Genomic DNA, 21,092 nt, shown 5'->3' on the forward strand with positions numbered 1-21,092 from the left:
TTTTAAATAAAATGTACATAGCTTTCAGAATGTTAGTTCCTTCTTCAGGTAGGAAAGAGGTACAGATTGGAAAAGGTTTGAAAGGAGTATCAGGTCATTCAGATCAGGTGGACATAGGTGAAGGGGGACATGTCAGGAAGTAAGAGACCAAAGGAGTGTGTTAGTTTCAGCCCAGAGATGATACAGGGTGACAATTATTGAACTATATGAAAAACAAATAAATAAATAAATTAGATACAAACTATGGCGTCCACACACTTCATTCAATATGTAAACGTCACTATAGATATTCGGATTTAGGTTACGACATGTTCGATGTGCCTGCCATCATTGACGATGACGTGGTGCAGACGAATACCAAAATTCCACATGACCCGCCGAAGTGCCGGAACATTGATGCTGTTGTTGGCCTCCTGAATGGCTGTTTCCAGCTCAGCAATGGTTTTGGGGTTATTGCTGTACATCTTGTACAGCACAAAAGGGAGTCGCATGTGTTCAAATTTGGAGAATCTTGCGGCCAATCGAGGTCCATGCCAGTAGCCTATGCATACCCCAGAGCCAGAATGCGGACTCCGAAGTGCTCATCCAGGAAATCTCGTGCTTTGATGGGGTCGAGCTACATCTTGCATGAATCACATCTTGTCGAAATCAGGATCACTGTGGGTAATGGGGATGAAATCATCTTCCAAAACCTTCAGGTACCTTTCAGTAGTCACAGTGCCATCAAGGAATATCACACCGATTATTCCATGACTGGGCAGTGCACAACACACAGTCACCCGTTGAGAGTGAAGAGACTTCTCGATCATGGAATGCTGATTTTTTTGTTCCCCAAACGTGCCAATTTTGCTTATTGATTAACCCTTCCAAATGGGTGGGCTATGTTGCTAAACCAAACTGTATATGTGTATACTAATTCCCATCATGCCCCGCGGTCAACTGTGCAGTTTGAATGTACTAACACAACCGTTCAGAAATGATGATGGTTTTATTTCATATAGTTCATTAATTGTCACCCTGTAGAAGGGCCTAACAGGAAGAGAATTGAGGCCTAACAGGAAGAAAATTGAGAAGTGTAATTAATAACTAAGAAGAAAGAAAACTGGGTGAAACCAAAAATAGGGAGGGGGGCAGGAAATTGAGATAAAAAAGCAAGCAAGCAAATAAATGACTAAATAATAAAATTCTACCAGTGGGTAGGAAGGAGGAGGATTGTTCATAGAATTTAAGTTTAGGAGTGTGGTGGAATGCAAGGATGTATCAGAGATCATAGTTTCCATCTCCATAATTAAGGATGGAAGTATCAAAATGTCATGTGGTGAAGCAGGCAATAAAGTCTCATGAATCATGCTGTACAACAGGCTCAGTAAGTGGGTACTGGGCTCAGTCTGGAAATATGTCATCTGAGAACAGTGTTACAGAGATTAGGAAGGCAATGAAAGGCATCAGTGAGTGATGTGGGAAGGGTATCTGGAGGGATGATTTCATTTAAAGGCTTGACCTGACAAAGTTGTAACCTTGGCAGAGTACTGTATCGAGGTCTGTTGGGGGAGAAAGGCACAAACTGCCCAAGATAATTGTTTGTGGACAAGGTGTGTGGGGTAGTTCAAGGAGAGAGAAACCTGGGAAAGATGTTTGTAAGATTCTTTCATCGGTTCAGTGTTGGAGGAGATACGTTCTCCATGGATGCGTAGACTGTTAGGAAGAAAGCATTTGATGTAGGAGTGACAGTTGAATTGATGAGCTGCAGCTGGTCAGTATTGTGTGTTCTTCGTAGCCATTTCAGAGTTTTTTTCACTATTCTCTATTTTAAAAAAGTAATTTGTTAGCAGTCAAGCACAGCCTGTCATTAGCACTTTGATTGTTGCAGGTGCAGACACATGGCGTTGGCAGTCACAGAATCCACATGGTTTTTCTTCGTCAGAACATTAGTTATGATAAAGGATGGTACCACCTTGAAGACTGTTCATAATTGCAACTGTGCATATTCAAAAATAATTGGAAGAAACCATTACCAGTAGTTCCAGTATTTATGTGCCCAATAATCTGTAATTTCAATGAAAGTAACATAATTTTTGTGTATGACACTGTGACATATGCAATGTTTTGCATTCATAAGCACCGTAGTCTTATTTTTATGAATTCGTTATATCTGACTACTCCAAATTTGGTCCGCTTTCATACATTAGTGGTCAGTGTGGCTGCCTGCCACGCAGTGGACCCAGTTCAGTTCCTGGTATTGTCAGGGATTTTTTCTCAGTTGGAGGACTGGAACGGAGTCCACTCAGCCTCATGATGCCAATTGAAGAGCTACTTGTATGAGAAATAACAGCTCCAAGGCTTGCAGAGTTAACAATAACTGGAAAAGCAGTGTGTTGACCCCACACCCTTCATACTGCGTCCAGGTGATGCCATTGGCTGAGGTTGACACAGCAGTCGGTCCAAATTGGCCCATCTGAGGTTAGAATCACTGAGCTTTTCATTTGTTCCAAATTTGACAGGCATAAATTATTACTTCTTGTGCTTAATGATCTTGGATTTCAAATCTTTTCTTATCACATTATTTTATCGAGTTACACTCCCCCTCCCTGCCCCTCCAATGTGGGTGAATTTATGAAATGGGATGTGTGTGCATTACATTCAGTGCTGACGGATCACTTAAATACATATTTTAAAAAAGTATGTTTGCATCCCAAAAGTTTTGTTCAGATGACACTAGTAATTATTCATATTGTCCTACAGGAGTAAGACATTAAAATCTCTGTCAGTATTATTTTGATCTAAAGTGACAAAGGACACACACACACACACACACACACACACACACAGTGGTTAATGTTCCATAGATTAGTAACACAAGTGTAGGTTATCTACTTGCAGCTCGAACAATGAAACAAGCAGCTGCCCAATTTGTAATGTATTAGTAAACCAAACTGAAATTGTAAAGTATCAGTTTTATGCAAGGTATGTAACTTACGTAGCTGCTCAATACGATCCTCTCCATAAAGTGATCTGCATATTTAAAGAAAGACCAGTGGAACATTTGTCTTCATAGTGGATCACATAACCGAATACTTGGATAGAAACACAATATAGTATTGTTTATAGGGCATAATTTCATGATAAACAATTGGAGGTACTCCAGAAGATGTTTGGAGGTATGTTGAAGTTTTGGAATAGGGATCAGGTGCAAAAAAATGTCCATTATTGTGATTTTGAGATTGAAGAAAATAATGTGTGCTAAACTTCAGAACTTTATTTGCATCCAGAGAATAAATTTTGTTACAGTTAAAGTATTTTATACATAATTAATCTGATTGTATTAATACAAGCTTTGTACTCGGTTGCTGATTTTCCATTCACATACATGTTTGCTATTTTGAATAGTGTGCAGAGTTGAATTCTTTTAATCAGTTACACATAATAAGTTAAGGAAAAAAAAGTGAGACCTGTCTCTGTGATCAACTTTCTGAATAGAACAAGGTGTCGAAATTGTCTATAGCACCCATACTTGGGTCAAATACTAGATTTTCCCTCTTATTTTTGTATTCTGTAAGAACAAGCTGACTTGAGATTATGTTAGCTGTCATTGTAGCAGGTCATCGAAAGAGTTGCAGACTTCAAAGTGGAATTGCGTAGATAAAAGATATACTCACCAAACGGTGACAGACGAAAACATTTATAAAGATTAAGTGTGGTGCAGCCTCCAACAATTTGTCTTTCTTTCTCATCCCGTCTGGTAAGTTGCCTCTGACATGGGGTTCTGGGCAACTTTTCTGAACTCTTCCCGTTTCCTAAACCTCGCCAGCCAGTCCTTTTTCTTCATCCCTCTTCCTTCCTCTTCAACCCTTCTACCAGTAACTGCTGGCTCCAAAAGCTTGCACATTTGCTTACCCTTTATATATGTTGCCTCCTGCTGCTGCTGCTTGGTAAGTAGCTTCTTTATCTATCCAATTTTAATATATTTTGAAAAATTTATTATTTTCATTGCTAGACTTCAAAGTTAACATTTTATTAGAGATTGTTCCCTTTTCTTGCATTTTTATTGTCATAGATCATCTTTTAGATTAAAACACTTGCCAACAGACGAAATGAAGATATGAAACATAAAGAGGAAAAAACATAAGTTGTCTTAAATGGTAGGAGGTGGGAAATAAGGCTGTGACATAATGCATACTGCAAATATTTCATCTCCAAATAGAATATTATTGCTTTGTTCAGTTAAAGAGAGATCTTGGTGTTGAATAGAAAATTAACATTCTGCTAGAATCGTGTAAATAGTCTGTTCTCTTAATTATTGGCTATAAAATCAGTGGGAGAAACGTCCATTATTTTTACAAAAACCTGCCAAATTGTAATAAAGATTATATTTCATAACATGTTACTTTTAGATTAGTGCAGAATTAATTCACAAAAACTACACTTATTCTGTCAAAATGTTATTACTATGTTTGCTTGGAAGAATTTGGCACAATGCAGAAAGAAACCAGTCCATTCTAATGTGTTTTCCTTTGATACTCGTCAAATGTGACTAATTTCAAATTAGGACATATGGATTCATGATTCACAATTGTCTGAGTTTTCACAACTGTGGATGTAACTAAACCAAACATTCATAAGTCTAATGACGTACACTGAAAGTCCTTTTCAAGCATTCACTTTCAAAAAGTGCATCTTATTGTCTGTTCTTTATAATTATCTTTAATAGTTTTGTAATGTGAATGCCATGCAATTCTCACCTAAGTACAAATCACATAGAGTATGGTAAGCAATCTTTTACACTTAGTGTTCCAAACTGTGCTGCAGATTTCTGTTTATTGAAACAGAATTCGATCCTAGTCGTCCTTGCATGCAATTGTGTTATGCAAAATAAAGCTTTAAATGTTGTTGTGTGATGTATATTAATTATTTTGTTATGTCATCGGTTTGTGTGCCCTAACAGCAGCAACCAAATCGAAATATGTTCCTTATTTGAATATGTACAGTTTTGTGATTTGCAATTTTATTGATCAATGAAGTCGTTGCAGTGGACCGGTAGTACAATATTTGGTTGTTTATATTTGTGTATATTGACATCTACCGACGTATTATGAACGTTGGAGAATATGAAACATGTATAATTCCTATTTTACGGCCAGTTGTATAAAAAAAAAACACTGTAACTGTTTTTAGATGGTGTGGTGCAGTAAATATTATTTTGTGGGCCTTGTGTTCTTTTATTATGATTTATTTAAACCCTCATACGACGTCTTTTACCAGTTATATTGTCTCCATTCTATCAACGTGGGGCACAATGCAGAAATAGTGGATGACGTCAGTTTGCGTGATTGTGGACGGTACCATCTGCACAGGCGCAGTGATCGCGTGGAATTTTAATGTCGAAATGTAGTACGGGTAATTCTTTGATTGTATTGCTGACGACGTGTGTGTTTAAAGCGCGAATCTGTTAATTGACATTAGAGGTAAGTTAGTTTATTGATAGCATCCATGAAAGATGGTTTTACATTTTGTGAAAGTTTGAAAATTGCACGATGCAGCGGATGAACATTTTGTGCTGCGGCAGCGAGTGGCGTCCGTGTTCGTGCCCAACCCATCGGCGAACTAGTGATCTAAGTTGGCGGTTGTGTCAGAACTCTGTTTTTGTTGTTGTTTGATGGAGATTTCGACTATCAATTAAGGTAACTACCATTTTTATTTAATTTAACGTTAGTTTTCAGCAAACTGTTACATTGCGACGCTTTTAATATAATAATATTCAAGGTGTAAGTACGAACAGCGGTTTGTTTTGATGCGTTTGAATGGAATGTAAAAGGCTCATTTGTGTTGAATAAATTAAACTAACCACGTAGCGTGATAAACAAAAATAACGCTTCAACGGAGTGTCATTAAATAAATGAACGAAGTGTGGAATGTCATTAAGTAACAAAATATAAACATCAGGTACCGGACGGCGGCTTTCCTCCCAGACTGTTAACTGAGGTGCACCTCATTCGAAACATGTAAACATCATTCAGAATTTTATTTTATGCTGTAAGAAGCGTGTGACCTGAATAAAAATATTTGATACAGTATTTTCACTCCATGTGACGTATGTATATGTGGAACCATCAATGCAATATCAGTTTGTGTTGTAATTTTCTGTTAAATGCTTATTGAAACTAAACTAAATTTTTGAAAGGAAAAGTGCTTATTACCGATGGGTAGCACAGCCCCCTTCCCTGCGCTAATTGTGTGTATCATGCAGTGATCCAAAATTGACAGCGCAACGTATCTACAGATTTAATACGTACAAGAAATCAAACTGACTTGTTACTACTACTCTAGTATGCAACAAAACAACTGCATTTTTGAGTATGAGCTAAGATGAACATAATTGATTCACAATGGACTTACAGTTAAACATGAAGCTGCACCTGTTTAGTGCAAACCGACCCAAGCGTCATACAGATTGGCGCGAAACCTATAGGGCAGATTATTTAAGCACATCGACGTACACAGTAATGAGTACTACATGATTATGGATTACAGTTGTGGTCTCATACAGAGATGTAGCAGATCATTTATTTGTAGATGCTGTAAACTGATTTTTCAGTGATGACATTGCCTTGCAAAAACACAGATTTTGTCCTTTTATTGAATCATGTTGCCAAATATAACAACTGTTATCCATAAACAGGAAAAATACTGTAAATAATACAGATTTCTTTGAGAAAACTGTGATGTATATTATTTTGTTGTGTTTTTAAATTTGGGAAAGAACTCACAAATGCTTACAATATGTAGACTGTATATAGGGAAAGGATCGCCTTGAGAGGAACTAGTTACTCGATAAACATCGTCAAAAAAATGAAGTCATGATCTGTACGTAGTATTTCTACTCTTTAGTATGACAACCATTTCTTTTATATATGTTGAGTGTCAGTGGATGTCAGACTAAAAGGCAAAAGGTCCGGGGGACCAGGGGTGAATCCTAAGTCGGCCTTGGAATATTTTCCGTCACATATCCCTTCTTGGGCCACTGGTGGTGATTTAGTAATATGAATAATTTGAAGCTCCACCGACGTTCAGTATCCATGTTAAACTGTTTTTATTTGTGTAGTTAAGTCTGTTTTAGTGGGAGGAGGAAGGCAATGGCTTACTGTCCCCACGAAAACCATGTTAGTAAGCACTTTGCTTTTCAAAATGGCTCTGAGCACTATGGGACTCAACTGCTGAGGTCATTAGTCCCCTAGAACTTAGAACTAGTTAAACCTAACTAACCTAAAGGACATCACAAACATCCATGCCCGAGGCAGGATTCGAACCAGCGGTCTTGCGGTTCCAGACTGCAGCGCCTTTAACCGCACGGCCACTTCGGCCGGCTTTGCTTTTCAAAGCAACCTTCAGGTTAACGACAGATTTACGTGAAACCCCATGCTAGTTGTTATATTATAAATACAATTGGTCGTTTTGCACTGAACAATACACATAGGCGACTTGGTAAATTCGGCGGGTCTCAGTTTTCTTACAGTTAAATCTTGGAGGTAAAGAAAAGTTAGTAAATTCAAAGCCTTATCCCGTAACGGTATTTTCACAAAATTCAAAGGCTTATTATTCCGTACCGGCATTTCCACAAGTTGTATTTCGGCTCGGGATGTGACGTTTGAAATGACAGCTTGTGACACAACGCCGCATGTGCGGCATTTCTGCAGCATTACGCGCTGTGACCCAGCAACCGTGATCAAAGCCGTGACCTTTGGCGCAAGGGAGTGTTCGCTGTCGCCAGTGACATCATCCTGGATTGGGGTCATATCACTCGTATTCCATCAAGGGCAGTACTGCAGGTGCCTACTGATTTTAGTTGTTACAAGGTATTGGTTGGGTTCAGCGGTTGAGTAATCTAAATAAAAACTTAGACACGTAGCAATGTTTTTTTTTACGAAATACGTCGAAGCAGACTATGGGATTATACTCATAACGAATCGATCGTCAGTTTTGGTTTGTTGCGTAATTATGTGTACCGTGACTACATGACTCATTAGGAAATACGACAGAATATTTACGTCTTTACGTTTTCAACGTTATTTAAGAAGTACATTTTTAGAGTTTGTACATTTAGAGAAATGTTGACTGGAACACACGTTATGAAATTCTGTAGGTGGCAGGGATAAAATACAGGGAGCAAAAGGCCATCTACAACTTGTGTAGAAACTAGACGTGAGCGTCAAAAGGGCACGAAAGAGAAGTGGTTGAGAAGGGAGAGTGGGTTGGAGATTATTCCCTGTGTTATTCAATTTGTGGACTGAGCAGTCAGTAAAGGAAACCGAAGAAATGCTGCCATTCTGTCAGAGACTGCAGTGGACTTGGAACATCAGTTGACTGTAATGGATAGTGTCATGAAAAGAGGTTATAAGATGAACATCAACAAAAGTGAAAGAATGGTAATGGAATGGTTAAGTCATATGCAGCTGAGGGAATTTGGTTTAGAATTGAAACGCTGAAAGTAGTTTATATGTTGTGCTGAGAATGATCAATGTAGACAGGATACAAGGTCAAGTAAAGCACTTCTGGAAAACTTGTTAAAATTGAGTATAAGAATAAGTTTTAGGAGTCTTTCCTGAAGATATTTTTCTGAGTATAGTGTTGTATGGAAGTGGCACGTGCTTGATAAGTGGTATAGACAGGAGGAGAATTGAAGCACTTGAAATTTCTTGCTACAGCAGAATGCTGAAGGTGAGGAGGTACTGAGACAAATTGAGGAATAAAAAACCGTTATGGCACAACTTGAGTAAAAGTAGTGATCGGTTGATAAGGACACGTCCCGAGTCACCAAGAAATAGCCAATTTGGTAACGGACGAAGGGGGGGGGGGGGGGGGGGGGCAAGGCTTGCTGCAGTAGAATAGGTTCAAGTGATATATATTGCAGTGGTTAGGTAGAGCAATTTTTTTTTTTTTTCCGCATGTGGGAACAGTGCAGAGTCACAAGGAGCCAGGTCTGGATTGCAAGGAGGGTGCTCAAGAAGTCTTAGTCCTGTTCGCCACAAATATTCACCACATGCTTTAGCGCCGTTGTCATGATGGATGTACCAAATGCTCATTCTTGACGTCGATCGCATGTTCTTCAAAGATTGGAAGACTGGGCAGAGACAGCTCAGTGCACCACTTTTCTGTGACAGCCTTCTGTGTGTCCAAAACAGCGCTCACCACAATTCCGTTGCATTTGAAAAAAAAAGACAGCTATCATTTTCTTCTTTACTGATCGGGATTTTCTGACGGCTACGGGTGTGTCGTCATCTTCAAAGATTCAACCTTGTCTTGAGTCAGAGGACCCCAAGTCTCGTCAACTATCACGATATTATTCACTTACTGAGATTGCCCCTTAGAAGACTTCTTTAACATCTCCCTGCATCAAGTCTCACGCCGTGTCATCTGCAGAGACCCAGAGACAACAAAGTTTCTTTATTTGCAAATGATCATGCAGAACAGAACGAATTGCTGGTGCATTTAGTCCTAAGGTATCCTCTGTCTTGCCTAGTAAGGCGGCGCGTGTCTCCTACGCTCTGTAAAGAAGTCTGGGACTCATCATCATCCTCTGTCTGCTTGCAGATCACTTGCCTGTCTTCGTGTAGCATTTTCCTCGCGGCATCAATATTTTCCTCCCTAACTGATGATCGTGGCCTTCCCATCCTCCAGAGTGAAATTTTCTCTTTAAGAGTTCACTCTACCATCTGAATATAGTTGTACGATGTGGACACACATCACTGAGTGCAAGAGTCATTTCTTCAAAGCAGTGGTTTATGTTTAAACCATGCGCAAAGTTGCACCGCAAAACTGCCCAAATCTCACTCCGTGACCACGATGCCATAGCAAGCACTTCCAACTAACCCTGCTAGTGAACGACTGCGCCCACGGCTCAGCGGCTACAATGCAAGTATGATGTATTATCAGAACACAGCAACAGTCACCCTCCTGCGACTCATTGTTGCGTCGTATTGCAAAACTTTCCTAGTAACCTTTGTATTTATATTGTTGGGTGTTAGCCGCAGTTGCGTAACCCCATGTTGTTAAAGTAATCAAAATAGTTACGTATCCTTGTCCTCAAACAAAGATGAGAATTTTACTGTCTCACATCTTTTCTCTTTCTGGATTTACATCCTTTTGCCAAAAGAAGAATGATTCATCGTCTTGTCTCCCCTTATTTTTTTATCTCCGGAAATAATAGAGCAGTTTGTCATGCTTGAAAAAGGATGTAATGCTGTATTTTTTGTTTTTGAAGTTGCAGGTCTCCATGACGTAACGCGAACACTTGGAAGTCTAATGCTGTAATGTTTTCCTCATCGTGCAGACGATGCAGCTGAATGCTTGGTTTCTGATTCATTTTCTTCCAGCGTGTTTGTAAGCACATACGTATATCCCGAAGCAAAATTTTGTGTTTGTCTAAGAAAAATAGCCTGTTTACCAAATGAATACATGTTATTTACATTATTTGAGGCAAAGCTGCACTCGATATTTGAGAGCACTGAGATGAGAAGGAAGGGCACGGTGAAATTCTTATGCTCTCGATCCCCTGGAGCTGTGGTCGCCAAACTTATAAGTGTTATGAACGACCGTGCCGTTTTTAAATCCTGTTGTTGGCTACTAAAAGAAAGTAGAACAGAAATAAGTGTTTTTTAAAAGATCTGACATTTGTTTGTTATTAAACTTACATTTCTAGTAAATATGAAATGAATTTTAATTTAACTGTAAATAGGAAAAAATTCTGATTCAATTGTACGTAAGAAAGAAATTGAAGTGCAGTTAATGATTTCAATACAGATATAAGAACAGATTTTTTTTAATCAAAATTGTTTACTCGTTTCTGTCAGCAGCAAGTTATTTTGATGTTAACGGGAGTAGGTAGTGGCTGCCATTCAAATACAGTTGTCCAAATGTCCGCCAGTCGCCGGCCGCGGTGGTCTAGCGGTTCTAGGCGCTCAGTCCGGAACCGCGTGACTGCTACGTCGCAGGTTCGAATCCTGCCTCGGGCATGGATGTGTGTGATGTCCTTAGGTTAGTTAGGTTTAAGTAGTTCTAAGTTCTAGGGGACTGATGACCACAGATGTTAAGTCTCATAGTGCTCAGAGCCATTTGAACCATTTTGTCCGCCAGTCAGTCTGCACTGTATTTATTATAAATTGCACACTAGAAAAGGAAACCTCACACACATGTAAAGCTGAAAACTGCGTTCATTTTCAGTCGAACCTGGACCAAAATCAAGTTTTTTTTCTTTAGGAACAAGAGGTTAAATATGTTCAGAGCTTGAAGAAAGAGATTTGAATCATTTTGAAACTCAGCCAGTACCAACTCCACTGCAGAATTGCCTTCTTGAAAATCAAATTACTGCATGACACAAGTAGCGAACTCTTCAGCATCAAACTCCATAAAAGTGATTATTGGAAGTTCTCCCTGCAGAAGCAAAAAGGGCGTAGGCTTAGCGTCTGGGGCGTCGCTCATCCGGTGCACGGTTCGTCGATACGGCAAAGCATGTGAGATCTGTCTCTCACAATAACCATTCTGACGAAAGATGACCTCAAGATGGGCCAAATCGACTGACAAACTAACATGGTCCGAGATGACGGGCCCTCCGAACCAAAATATAAGTACCACTTCATGTTCAGCGGGACGGTAACAACTGCCTGTAGATATAAGTCAGTGTAAGTAGGTTTCCTGTACCCAACGTGCCATCAACTTCCTCCTGACCTTCTGTTTAACATTCTACTTTTGGCGGTTCTACGTATCTGTTCTGCAGAAATACTAAAGCACTGTCGAGTTGTCAGTTTTCTCAGCGCACAGGTGTTAAGCTTGGTTCAAAATGGCTCTGAGCACTATGGGACTCAACATGTGAGGTCATCAGTTCCCTAGAACTTAGAACTACTTAAACCTAACTAACCCAAGGACAACACGCACATCCATGCCCGAGGCAGGATTCGAACCTGCGACCCTAGCGGTCGCGCGGTTCCAGACAAGCGCCTAGAACCCGCTCGGCCACATCGGCCGGCGTTAAGTTTGGATGGTGCCATTATTGATCCCATGACACCAGAAGTGTTTGTTTACTGTGTGGTCAAAATTTAGTTATCAACTTAATATCATTCCATTTTTAGGCTTAATTAGTGTTTTCATTTACTTTCAATGTTATTATGGCTTCGAGCTTGTGAGGAAAACGTTAGAAGCACATCAAGGTAGCGGCGCAAATGATCTTCAAGATGAAAATGACCCAGTTGACATTAAACTTCTTACGAACAAAGCTGTGACTAGTGAATCAGATACTGAAGAGAGAAATGAATAAAGAGAGAAGACATCTAGTAGCAGAAGCAGGTATAAGTAGTCCCCTATTGAGCCTCAAAGGAATGTGAGAACACCAGTCCACAATTTGATCATGAAAGTTTCTATACTGAAAGGCACTACAAGAAGATTAGGAGACTGGTGCAGTCCGTTGGAAGCGTGGGAATGTTGATTTACCAGACATACGTTAGATTTGTAGAAGATATTTCCCAAATATGTTGATCAGTGAGTGTGGAGAGAATAACGTGGATGAATGTTGAGTATTGGTGAAACATTGTGTTTCTGTTCGTATGTGCCATTCCATTATCTGCCGCTAATTTTTCACACCCAATTCGTTCATCTTACATCAGTCTATCACTGTTTCATGTTATTTCTTAATGAAGTACACTAGTTTGAATTTTTGTGTTCCATTTCGCTTGACTGTTATGCAGGATTAGGTACACTTGTTTTCCTTTTGTGATTTATTTTGAGTTTTTTATGTTAAAATGTTTTGTTTTCTAATTTTTGTACGAGGGATTACCCAAAAAAACGTGCTTTCTTTTTAAAATCTACACTCCTGGAAATTGAAATAAGAACACCGTGAATTCATTGTCCCAGGAAGGGGAAACTTTATTGACACATTCCTGGGGTCAGATACATCACATGATCACACTGACAGAACCACAGGCACATAGACACAGGCAACAGAGCATGCACAATGTCGGCACTAGTACAGTGTATATCCACCTTTCGCAGCAATGCAGGCTGCTATTCTCCCATGGAGACGATCGAAGAGATGCTGGATGTAGTCCTGTGGAACGGCTTGCCATGCCATTTCCACCTGGCGCCTCAGTTGGACCAGCGTTCGTGCTGGACGTGCAGACCGCGTGAGACGACGCTTCATCCAGTCCCAAACATGCTCAATATGGGACAGATCCGGAGATCTTGCTGGCCAGGGTAGTTGACTTACACCTTCTAGAGCACGTTGGGTGGCACGGGATACATGCGGACGTGCATTGTCCTGTTGGAACAGCAAGTTCCCTTGCCGGTCTAGGAATGGTAGAACGATGGGTTCGATGACGGTTTGGATGTACCGTGCACTATTCAGTGTCCCCTCGACGATCACCAGTGGTGTACGGCCAGTGTAGGAGATCGCTCCCCACACCATGATGCCGGGTGTTGGCCCTGTGTGCCTCGGTCGTATGCAGTCTTGATTGTGGCGCTCACCTGCACGGCGCCAAACACGCATACGACCATCATTGGCACCAAGGCAGAAGCGACTCTCTTCGCTGAAGACGACACGTCTCCATTCGTCCCTCCATTCACGCCTGTCGCGACACCACTGGAGGCGGGCTGCACGATGTTGGGGCGTGAGCGGAAGACGGTCTAACGGTGTGCGGGACCGTAGCACAGCTTCATGGAGACGGTTGCGAATGGTCTTCGCCGATACCCCAGGAGCAACAGTGTCCCTAATTTTCTGGGAAGTGGCGGTGCGGTCCCCTACGGCACTGCGTAGGATCCTACGGTCTTGGCGTGCATCCGTGCGTCGCTGCGGTCCGGTCCCAGGTCGACGGGCACGTGCACCTTCCGCCGACCACTGGCGACAACATCGATGTACTGTGGAGACCTCACGCCCCACGTGTTGAGTAATTCGGCGGTACGTCCACCCGGCCTCCCGCATGCCCACTACACGCCCTCTCTCAAAGTCCGTCAACTGCACATACGGTTCACGTCCACGCTGTCGCGGCATGCTACCAGTGTTAAAGACTGCGATGGAGCTCCGTAAGCCACGGCAAACTGGCTAACACTGACGGCGGCGGTGCACAAATGCTGCGCAGCTAGCGCCATTCGACGGCCAACACCGCGGTTCCTGGTGTGTCTGCTGTGCCGTGCGTGTGATCATTGCTTGTACAGCCCTCTCGCAGTGTCCGGAGCAAGTATGGTGGGTCTGACACACCGGTGTCAATGTGTTCTTTTTTCCATTTCCAGGAGTGTATATACAGGGTGATTCAAAAAGAATACCACAACTTTAAAAATGTGTGTTTAATGAAAGAAACATAATATAACCTTCTGTTATACATCATTACAAAGAGTATTTAAAAAGGTTTATTTTCACTCAAAAACAAGTTTAGAGATGTTCAATATGGCCCCCTCCAGACACACGAGCAATATCAACCCGATACTCCAACTCGTTCCACACTCTCTGTAGCATATCAGGCGTAACAGTTTGGATAGCTGCTGTTATTTCTCGTTTCAAATCATCAATGGTGGCTGGGAGAGGTGGCCGAAACACCATATCCTTAACATACCCCCATAAGAAAAAATCGCAGGGGGTAAGATCAGGGCTTCTTGGAGGCCAGTGATGAAGTGCACTGTCACGGGCTGCCTGGCGGTCGATCCATCGCCTCGGGTAGTTGACGTTCAGGTAGTTACGGACAGATAAGTGCCACCTATCAGGAGGTTTAACACCATACTTCGTTCGAAATGCACGCTGAACAACTGTCGTCGATTCACTTCTGCCGTACTCAATAACACAAAAAGCTTTCTGTTGAGCGGTCGCCATCTTAGCATCAACTGACGCTGACGCCTAGTCAACAGCGTCTCAAGCGAACAAATGTACAACTAAATGAAACTTTATAGCTCCCTTAATTCGCCGACAGATAGTGCTTAGCTCTGCCTTTTGTCGTTGCAGAGTTTTAAATTCCTAAAGTTGTGGTATTCTTTTTGAATCACCCTGTATTTTCAAATTTTTTACAAAACAACTTTATCCCCTTTAGAATACTCTCCATTCCATTTAATACGTTTGTCCCATCGGTGCTTCCACTGCTTTGAAACAGTTTTTTGTACTCGTCTTTAGAAATGGCTTACAGCCCCTCCCTCCTCCTCCTCCTCCTCCTTCTTCTTCTTCTTCTTGGCTTCTTTAGTGTTGTCAAATCGGTGTCCTTTCATGCCCCTTTTCAGCGTAGAAATAAAGTCGTATGGAACCATGTCATGTGAGTAAGGTGCGTGGGGCGGCGGAACCATACAATTTTTAACCAAAACCTGTCCAGCAGAGATGGCTGCGTGTGCAGGTGCGTTGTCGTGGTGGAAGAAGTCTCCTGTCTGCCACAAATCCTGTCTTTTTGACGAACTCTGTTGCGCAATCTTCTTAATACTTCCAAATAAAAGGTGAGCACAGGCTCTAATGTTTTCAATATTTTCGTCGATTCGGGCAGTTGATGGACGTGCAAAACGGGGTTTGTCATCAATCGACGTGTCGCCATTTTCAAATCGAGCAAATCACTCGTATACCTGAGTTATTCCCATAGCGTTATCTTGGTAAGCTGTTTTCAGCTTTAAAACAGTTTCAGCAACATTATTACCGACTAAAAAAAAACAGAATTTCACAGCTGCACGTTGTGCACTCAAACTTGCCATCATAAAAAACGAAACAGAGCTAGCAAAAATTATCACTGTGGAAGAGCAGAAAGCCAGGTGGACAACACAGGCGGCACTGACCTGGCATTGAGGTGCGCTATACGCGCCTAGCGGCAGAAATGCGTACTACACAAGCCCCGCCCACCGCAATGTTTTTCCGGTTTTTTTGCATGAATCAATGTCTGTGGTGGAAGTAAAATAGACCACTTTCCACGGAAAAAAGTAGTATCCTTTCGGACCCCACACCGCCATTTATGCTCCAAAGGAGTCATAACTCCCTGGGGGATTAACAGTCGCTCTCTAACTGAACTCAACAATGAACAAAACGCTACGTTAGCGACACTGCAGCTGGATTGTGGTTTGTCTTCGTACTTTCTATGTATGAGACATGTTCAGAAAATCAAGTGTACTAGATTTTCATTTTATAAAGAAAAAGTCTATTGAAAAAAATTACAGGATATTGCAGATACAACTGTTGACTATTTCCACATAATTGCCATCCCTTTCAGTTCATTTGGTGATCCGTGGCATAAGCTTCTGTATGCCCCGAGCTCTCCCTCCAGCTCCTTCCCCCACTTCAGAACGTCTTTCTGCACCTCCTCGTCGGTTGAAAATTTAATTCCACTCGCACGTGTCTTCAGGAAGGTGGAAATATAACCTGAAGGCGGGGGATGGTTCAAAACATTCCAGCCGAATGAGTCCAAGAGCGCCTTGGTGCCTAAGACAGTGTGAGGACGAGCGTTGCCGTGCAATAAGCGCACACGCGTCTACAGAATTCCCCTCCTTTTGTTTTCAGTGCCCCTTTTGAGTTTTTTTAGGGTCTCTCAATATCGTTGTGCATTCATGATGTCACCCTGAAGCAGAAATTTTATCAGAATGAAGCTTTTTTGGTTCCAAAACATTGAGCCTATGATTATTTTTGCTCAAAATTATGGTTGAGAATTTGGCGGATGGGGAATTGGTGTGACGCTACTGTACGACTGTCTTTTTGTCTAAGTCGTGTAATGAGCCACCCACGTTTCATCTCCAGTTACAGTACAGTTCAGAAAATCCTCGCCTTCCAATACTCGAGGCGCTCAAGAAAATCGCGGGCGCTATTCACTCGACTTTTCTTTTTCTGCTGCTGCGCTGTCAGCTGTTTGGGACCCATCTTGCGCACATTTTCCGGTATCCCAACGTTTCAGTGAGTGACTCATATTAGAGTGTTCCGGAGAGTTGTGAAAACATAGCAAAAATTTCATCCACTGTCAATAAGTGGTCTTCACGAACAGTTTCCACGGTTTTTTGCACCAACTCACCACCCGAAATTAAAGGTCATCCTCCCCTCTGTTCGTCATGAATATTTGTTCCGTCTCCACGAAGCTCCCTACGCTACTTGAACACACTTGTTCTGTTCATAACAGCTTCGCCGTAAACCGTTTTGATTCGCGAAAAAAAAATTCGGAAAATGTTAATCCCGCGAATAGGAAGCAGATCCCAGCACGCGGCTCGCACTGGGCGAGATTTCTTACCGACATCTTTCACGCAGCTGGACACTACAACATGAGGTTACGTACTACCGTGTCCCTGCAATGCTCAGCTCACTCTGGTCAGGGAATCTGCTTCTACCACTCAGTGTTGCCAATCGTCAAAAAACCGTAGCCCGTTAATGGTCACAGTACACTTACTTTCTGAACGTGCCTCGTATGTCATCAGGTTGAACAGTTTCCAGCCCCAGGCTGGGTCTGTTTGGAATATAAGCCTCGTCATCTGGTCCTGTTTTCCTACCATCTGTCATGTGTTCACTGTGGTCATGTCGTCGCCCTTGTTTAAACACACACCTTTCGGCCATCTATCCTTTGATCTTCCTCTTGGTCTTTTCCTTCTCATCTCCATTTTATGTATCTTCTTGGGAGTCCTCTTGTTTTCCATTCTCATTAAGGGACCATACCATTTTAGAATAGATGTTTGTAACCTGCTCTGCAAGGGTTACTCATTCACTATTTCCTTTACCCTTTCGTTCCTCTTCCAGTCTGTCCTTGGCACTTCTATCCCACTTTTGAGAAACTTTCACATGCTGGTAATCTGCTTACATCTCATTTCTTCTTTGCCCATGTTTCAGATGCATAGGTCGGTATTGGGTTGTAGAAACGTCTGTATATTACTTCTTTGCTTTTTTTGTGGGACATCTTTGTTCCAGGCTAGGCTGCCTGTCTGTCACATTCACTGACCTCTCATTTCTTCCATTTTACTCTATCAGACTTCCCAAGTACTTGACACTTTGCACCTTTCTCAAACTGCTCACCTTCCATCCTTATTCCACTAGTTGTCGTTGTAACCAGGATCTCAGGTTCCATACTGTCTCAAGAGTTTCTTCCCAAGCATCCAGCTGTTCCTGAACCTCCGCTCCCTGTTTTCCCACATCAAGACCATTGCTTTCATCTTATCTGCTCCAGTTTTTATGCAAACTTAGTCATTATCTCGTATAAGACCACAGTGAAGAGGAGAGGTGACCATGCCCCACATGTTTGCTGGAGCCATTCCGTCCTTTCATTTCCCACTTATACACAGCTCAAACTTCCACAGTATATGTCCTCCACTGTGCTTGTAGTCTTTTTTTTCCACTGCCTTCTTTTCTAGTGCTTCCCAGACCTTTCTTCTACAGAGGCTATCAAATGCCTTTTCCGTATCGCGAAAGGCCATCGTAGTGGTGTTCCTGGAGCTACCTTGATGCAAATATGAGGTTGACCTCCCAGCTCTGAAGCTATGTATTACTCTCTCGTATATACATTTTTTTAAATTAAGTCTACCGAAAATATAAGTGCCGATAGAGGTCTCTCGACGCCCAGGGACCTGGACTATCTGGCCAATGCACAAATCCAGTTCTTGCGATACCGACTTACGTACTAGCAAGAACTAATCATCTTAATGATGTACTCGTCCTAAAAATAAAAATAAGAAAGGAATGTGGAATTGTTTCATTTCGTAGCCGTATCTCTTGTGAATGTATCAGATGAAGGGACTGTTTCTCTTTGGGAAATGAAGGACGACAATTTAAAGCGAGTGTACGGGCTGTATAGCGCCGTCCCTCGGTCCCGCTTTTCGAATCAACTGCGCCGGAGCGTCGCTTTTGAAAAGAGAGACGCCACAGCTGGTCGCCAGGGACGGCAGCCTCCGCCTCGCCGCTTATTGTATGGGGCCCCGTCCCCCTCACTGTACCTTCGCCAAGCTTAAAGTTATTCCGCCGCACCAGGGTTCAAGGTGCGACAGCACCGCCCATCTCAATGAATGAAACAGGCGTGGGAACGTCTGTCGCTGCTAGAACTATCAAACGGCCTGTGTTACACTGCATAGCGTTAACTTGCAATGTTAGTTGATCTCCTGTCACTACCGATATCTGCAAACTACTGATTTCTTATTTTAGAAGAACAGGTAGAATCACTATTTAATTGGATAAAGAAACACTCTTCTACAGTTGAAGAGTGAAAATGGTAAACATTGTAACTGCCAAATCGCACGTTTGGCAACAGAGTGAAGAAAAACAGTGTATATCTGTTTCTGCTTGACTGACTTGTATCCAAAAAATTCAGAAGCTATTCCGAAACCATAGGCTGTTCACCGTATCACTGCAAACAATAATGAGACATATTAAAAAATAAATATATATTCCTGACATTACCAGAAGGAGAGCGTTCTGTAATATAATGAACTCCGTAAAAACTCCAAGCAGCCAGGTACACTAATAATGCGTTTATCTGGATGACCGGTTTCGATAAGATTATCTTACCATCGTCGGATTTGCAAGGACAGAACCAGATTGACAGGGTAATGATGTTACAAAAGGTGTAACCGAAAACAGTTGGCGTGTCCATACACAGGGTGTTACAAAAAGGTACGGCCAAACTTTCAGGAAACATTCCTCACACACAAATAAAAAAAAGATGTCATGTGCACATGTGTCCGGAAACGCTTAATTTCCATGTTAGAGCTCATTTTAGTTTCGTCAGTATGTACTGTACTTCCTCGATTCACCGCCAGTTGGCCCAATTGAAGGAAGGTAATGTTGACTTCGGTGCTTGTGTTGACATGTGACTCATTGCTCTACAGTACTAGCATCAAGCACATCAGTACGTAGCCTCAACAGGTTAGTGTTCATCACGAACGTGGTTTTGCAGTCAGTGCAATGTTTACAAATGCGGAGTTGGCAGATGCCCATTTGATGTATGGATGAGCACGGGGCAATAGCCGTGGCGCGGTACGTTTGTATCGAGACAGATTTCCAGAAAGAAGGCGTCCCGACAGGAAGACGTTCGAAGCAATTGATCGTCGTCTTAGGGAGCACGGAACATTCCAGCCTATGACTCGCGACTGGGGAAGACCTAGAACGACGAGGACACCTGCAATGGACGAGGCAATTCTGCGTGCAGTTGACGATGACCCTAATGTCAGCGTCAGAGAAGTTGCTGCTGTACAAGGTAACGTTGACCACGTCACTGTATGGAGAGTGCTACGGGAGAACCAGTTGTTTCCGTACCATGTACAGCGTGTGCAGGCACTATCAGCAGCTGATTGGCCTCCACGGGTACACTTCTGCAAATGGTTCATCCAACAATGTGTCAATCCTCATTTCAGTGCAAATGTTCTCTTTACGGATGAGGTTTCATTCCAACGTGATCAAATTGTTGATTTTCACAATCAACATGTTTGGGCTGACGAGAATCCGCACGCAATTGTGCAATCACGTCATCAACACAGATTTTCTGTGAACGTTTGGGCAGGTGATGTCTTGATTGGGCCCTATGTTCTTCTACCTACGCTCAATGGAGCACGTTATCATGATTTCATACGGGATACTCTACCTGTGCTGCTAGAACATGTGCCTTTACAAGTTCGACACAACATGTGTTTCATGCACGATGGAGCTCCTGCACATTTCAGTCGAAGTTTTCGTACGCTTCTCAACAACAGATTCGGTGACCGATGGATTGGTAGAGGTGGATCAATTCCATGGCCTCCACGCTCTCCTGACCTCAACCCTCTGGACTTTCACTTATGGGGGCGTTTGAAAGCTCTTGTCTACGCAACCCCGGTACCAAATGTAGAGACTCTTCGTGCTCGTATTGTGGACGGCTGTGATACAATACGCCATTCTACAGGGCTGCATCAGCGCATCAGGGATTCCATGCGACGGAGGGTGGATGCATGTATCCTCGCTAACTGAGGACATTTTGAACATTTCCTGTAACAAAGTGTTTGAAGTCACGCTGGTACGTTCTGTTGCTGTGTGTTTCCATTCCATGATTAATGTGATTTGAAGAGAAGTAATAAAATGAGCTCTAACATGGAAAGTAAGTGTTTCCGGACACATGTCTTCATAACATATTTTCTTTCTTTGTGTGTGAGGAATGTTTCCTGAA

At 42.2% G+C, this 21,092-nt stretch overlaps 2 protein-coding genes across 5 annotated transcripts in view; both read left to right on the forward strand.

Moving 5' to 3' along the window:
- LOC124802514 (UDP-glucose 4-epimerase) overlaps positions 1-5,199 on the forward strand; it is a 110,902-nt gene extending 105,703 nt beyond the window's left edge. For both annotated transcript variants that reach the window (XM_047263351.1, XM_047263352.1), the window contains exon 8: positions 1,871-5,199. In XM_047263351.1, the coding sequence (XP_047119307.1) occupies positions 1,871-1,932 (62 nt within the window). In that variant the 3' untranslated portion in view covers positions 1,933-5,199. The remainder of the gene's footprint in view (positions 1-1,870) is intronic.
- A 343-nt stretch (positions 5,200-5,542) lies between these two features.
- Positions 5,543-21,092, forward strand: part of LOC124802513 (mesocentin-like) — a 629,570-nt gene continuing 614,020 nt past the window's right edge. For 2 of the 3 annotated variants that reach the window (XM_047263347.1, XM_047263349.1), the window contains exon 1: positions 5,543-5,678. The gene's annotated coding sequence lies outside the window, so the exon portion shown is untranslated. The remainder of the gene's footprint in view (positions 5,679-21,092) is intronic. The other variant, XM_047263350.1, reaches the window with a different exon arrangement.

Source organism: Schistocerca piceifrons, chromosome 6 (genome assembly GCF_021461385.2).
Source record: "Schistocerca piceifrons isolate TAMUIC-IGC-003096 chromosome 6, iqSchPice1.1, whole genome shotgun sequence".
NCBI classification, from domain to species: Eukaryota; Metazoa; Arthropoda; class Insecta; order Orthoptera; family Acrididae; genus Schistocerca; species Schistocerca piceifrons.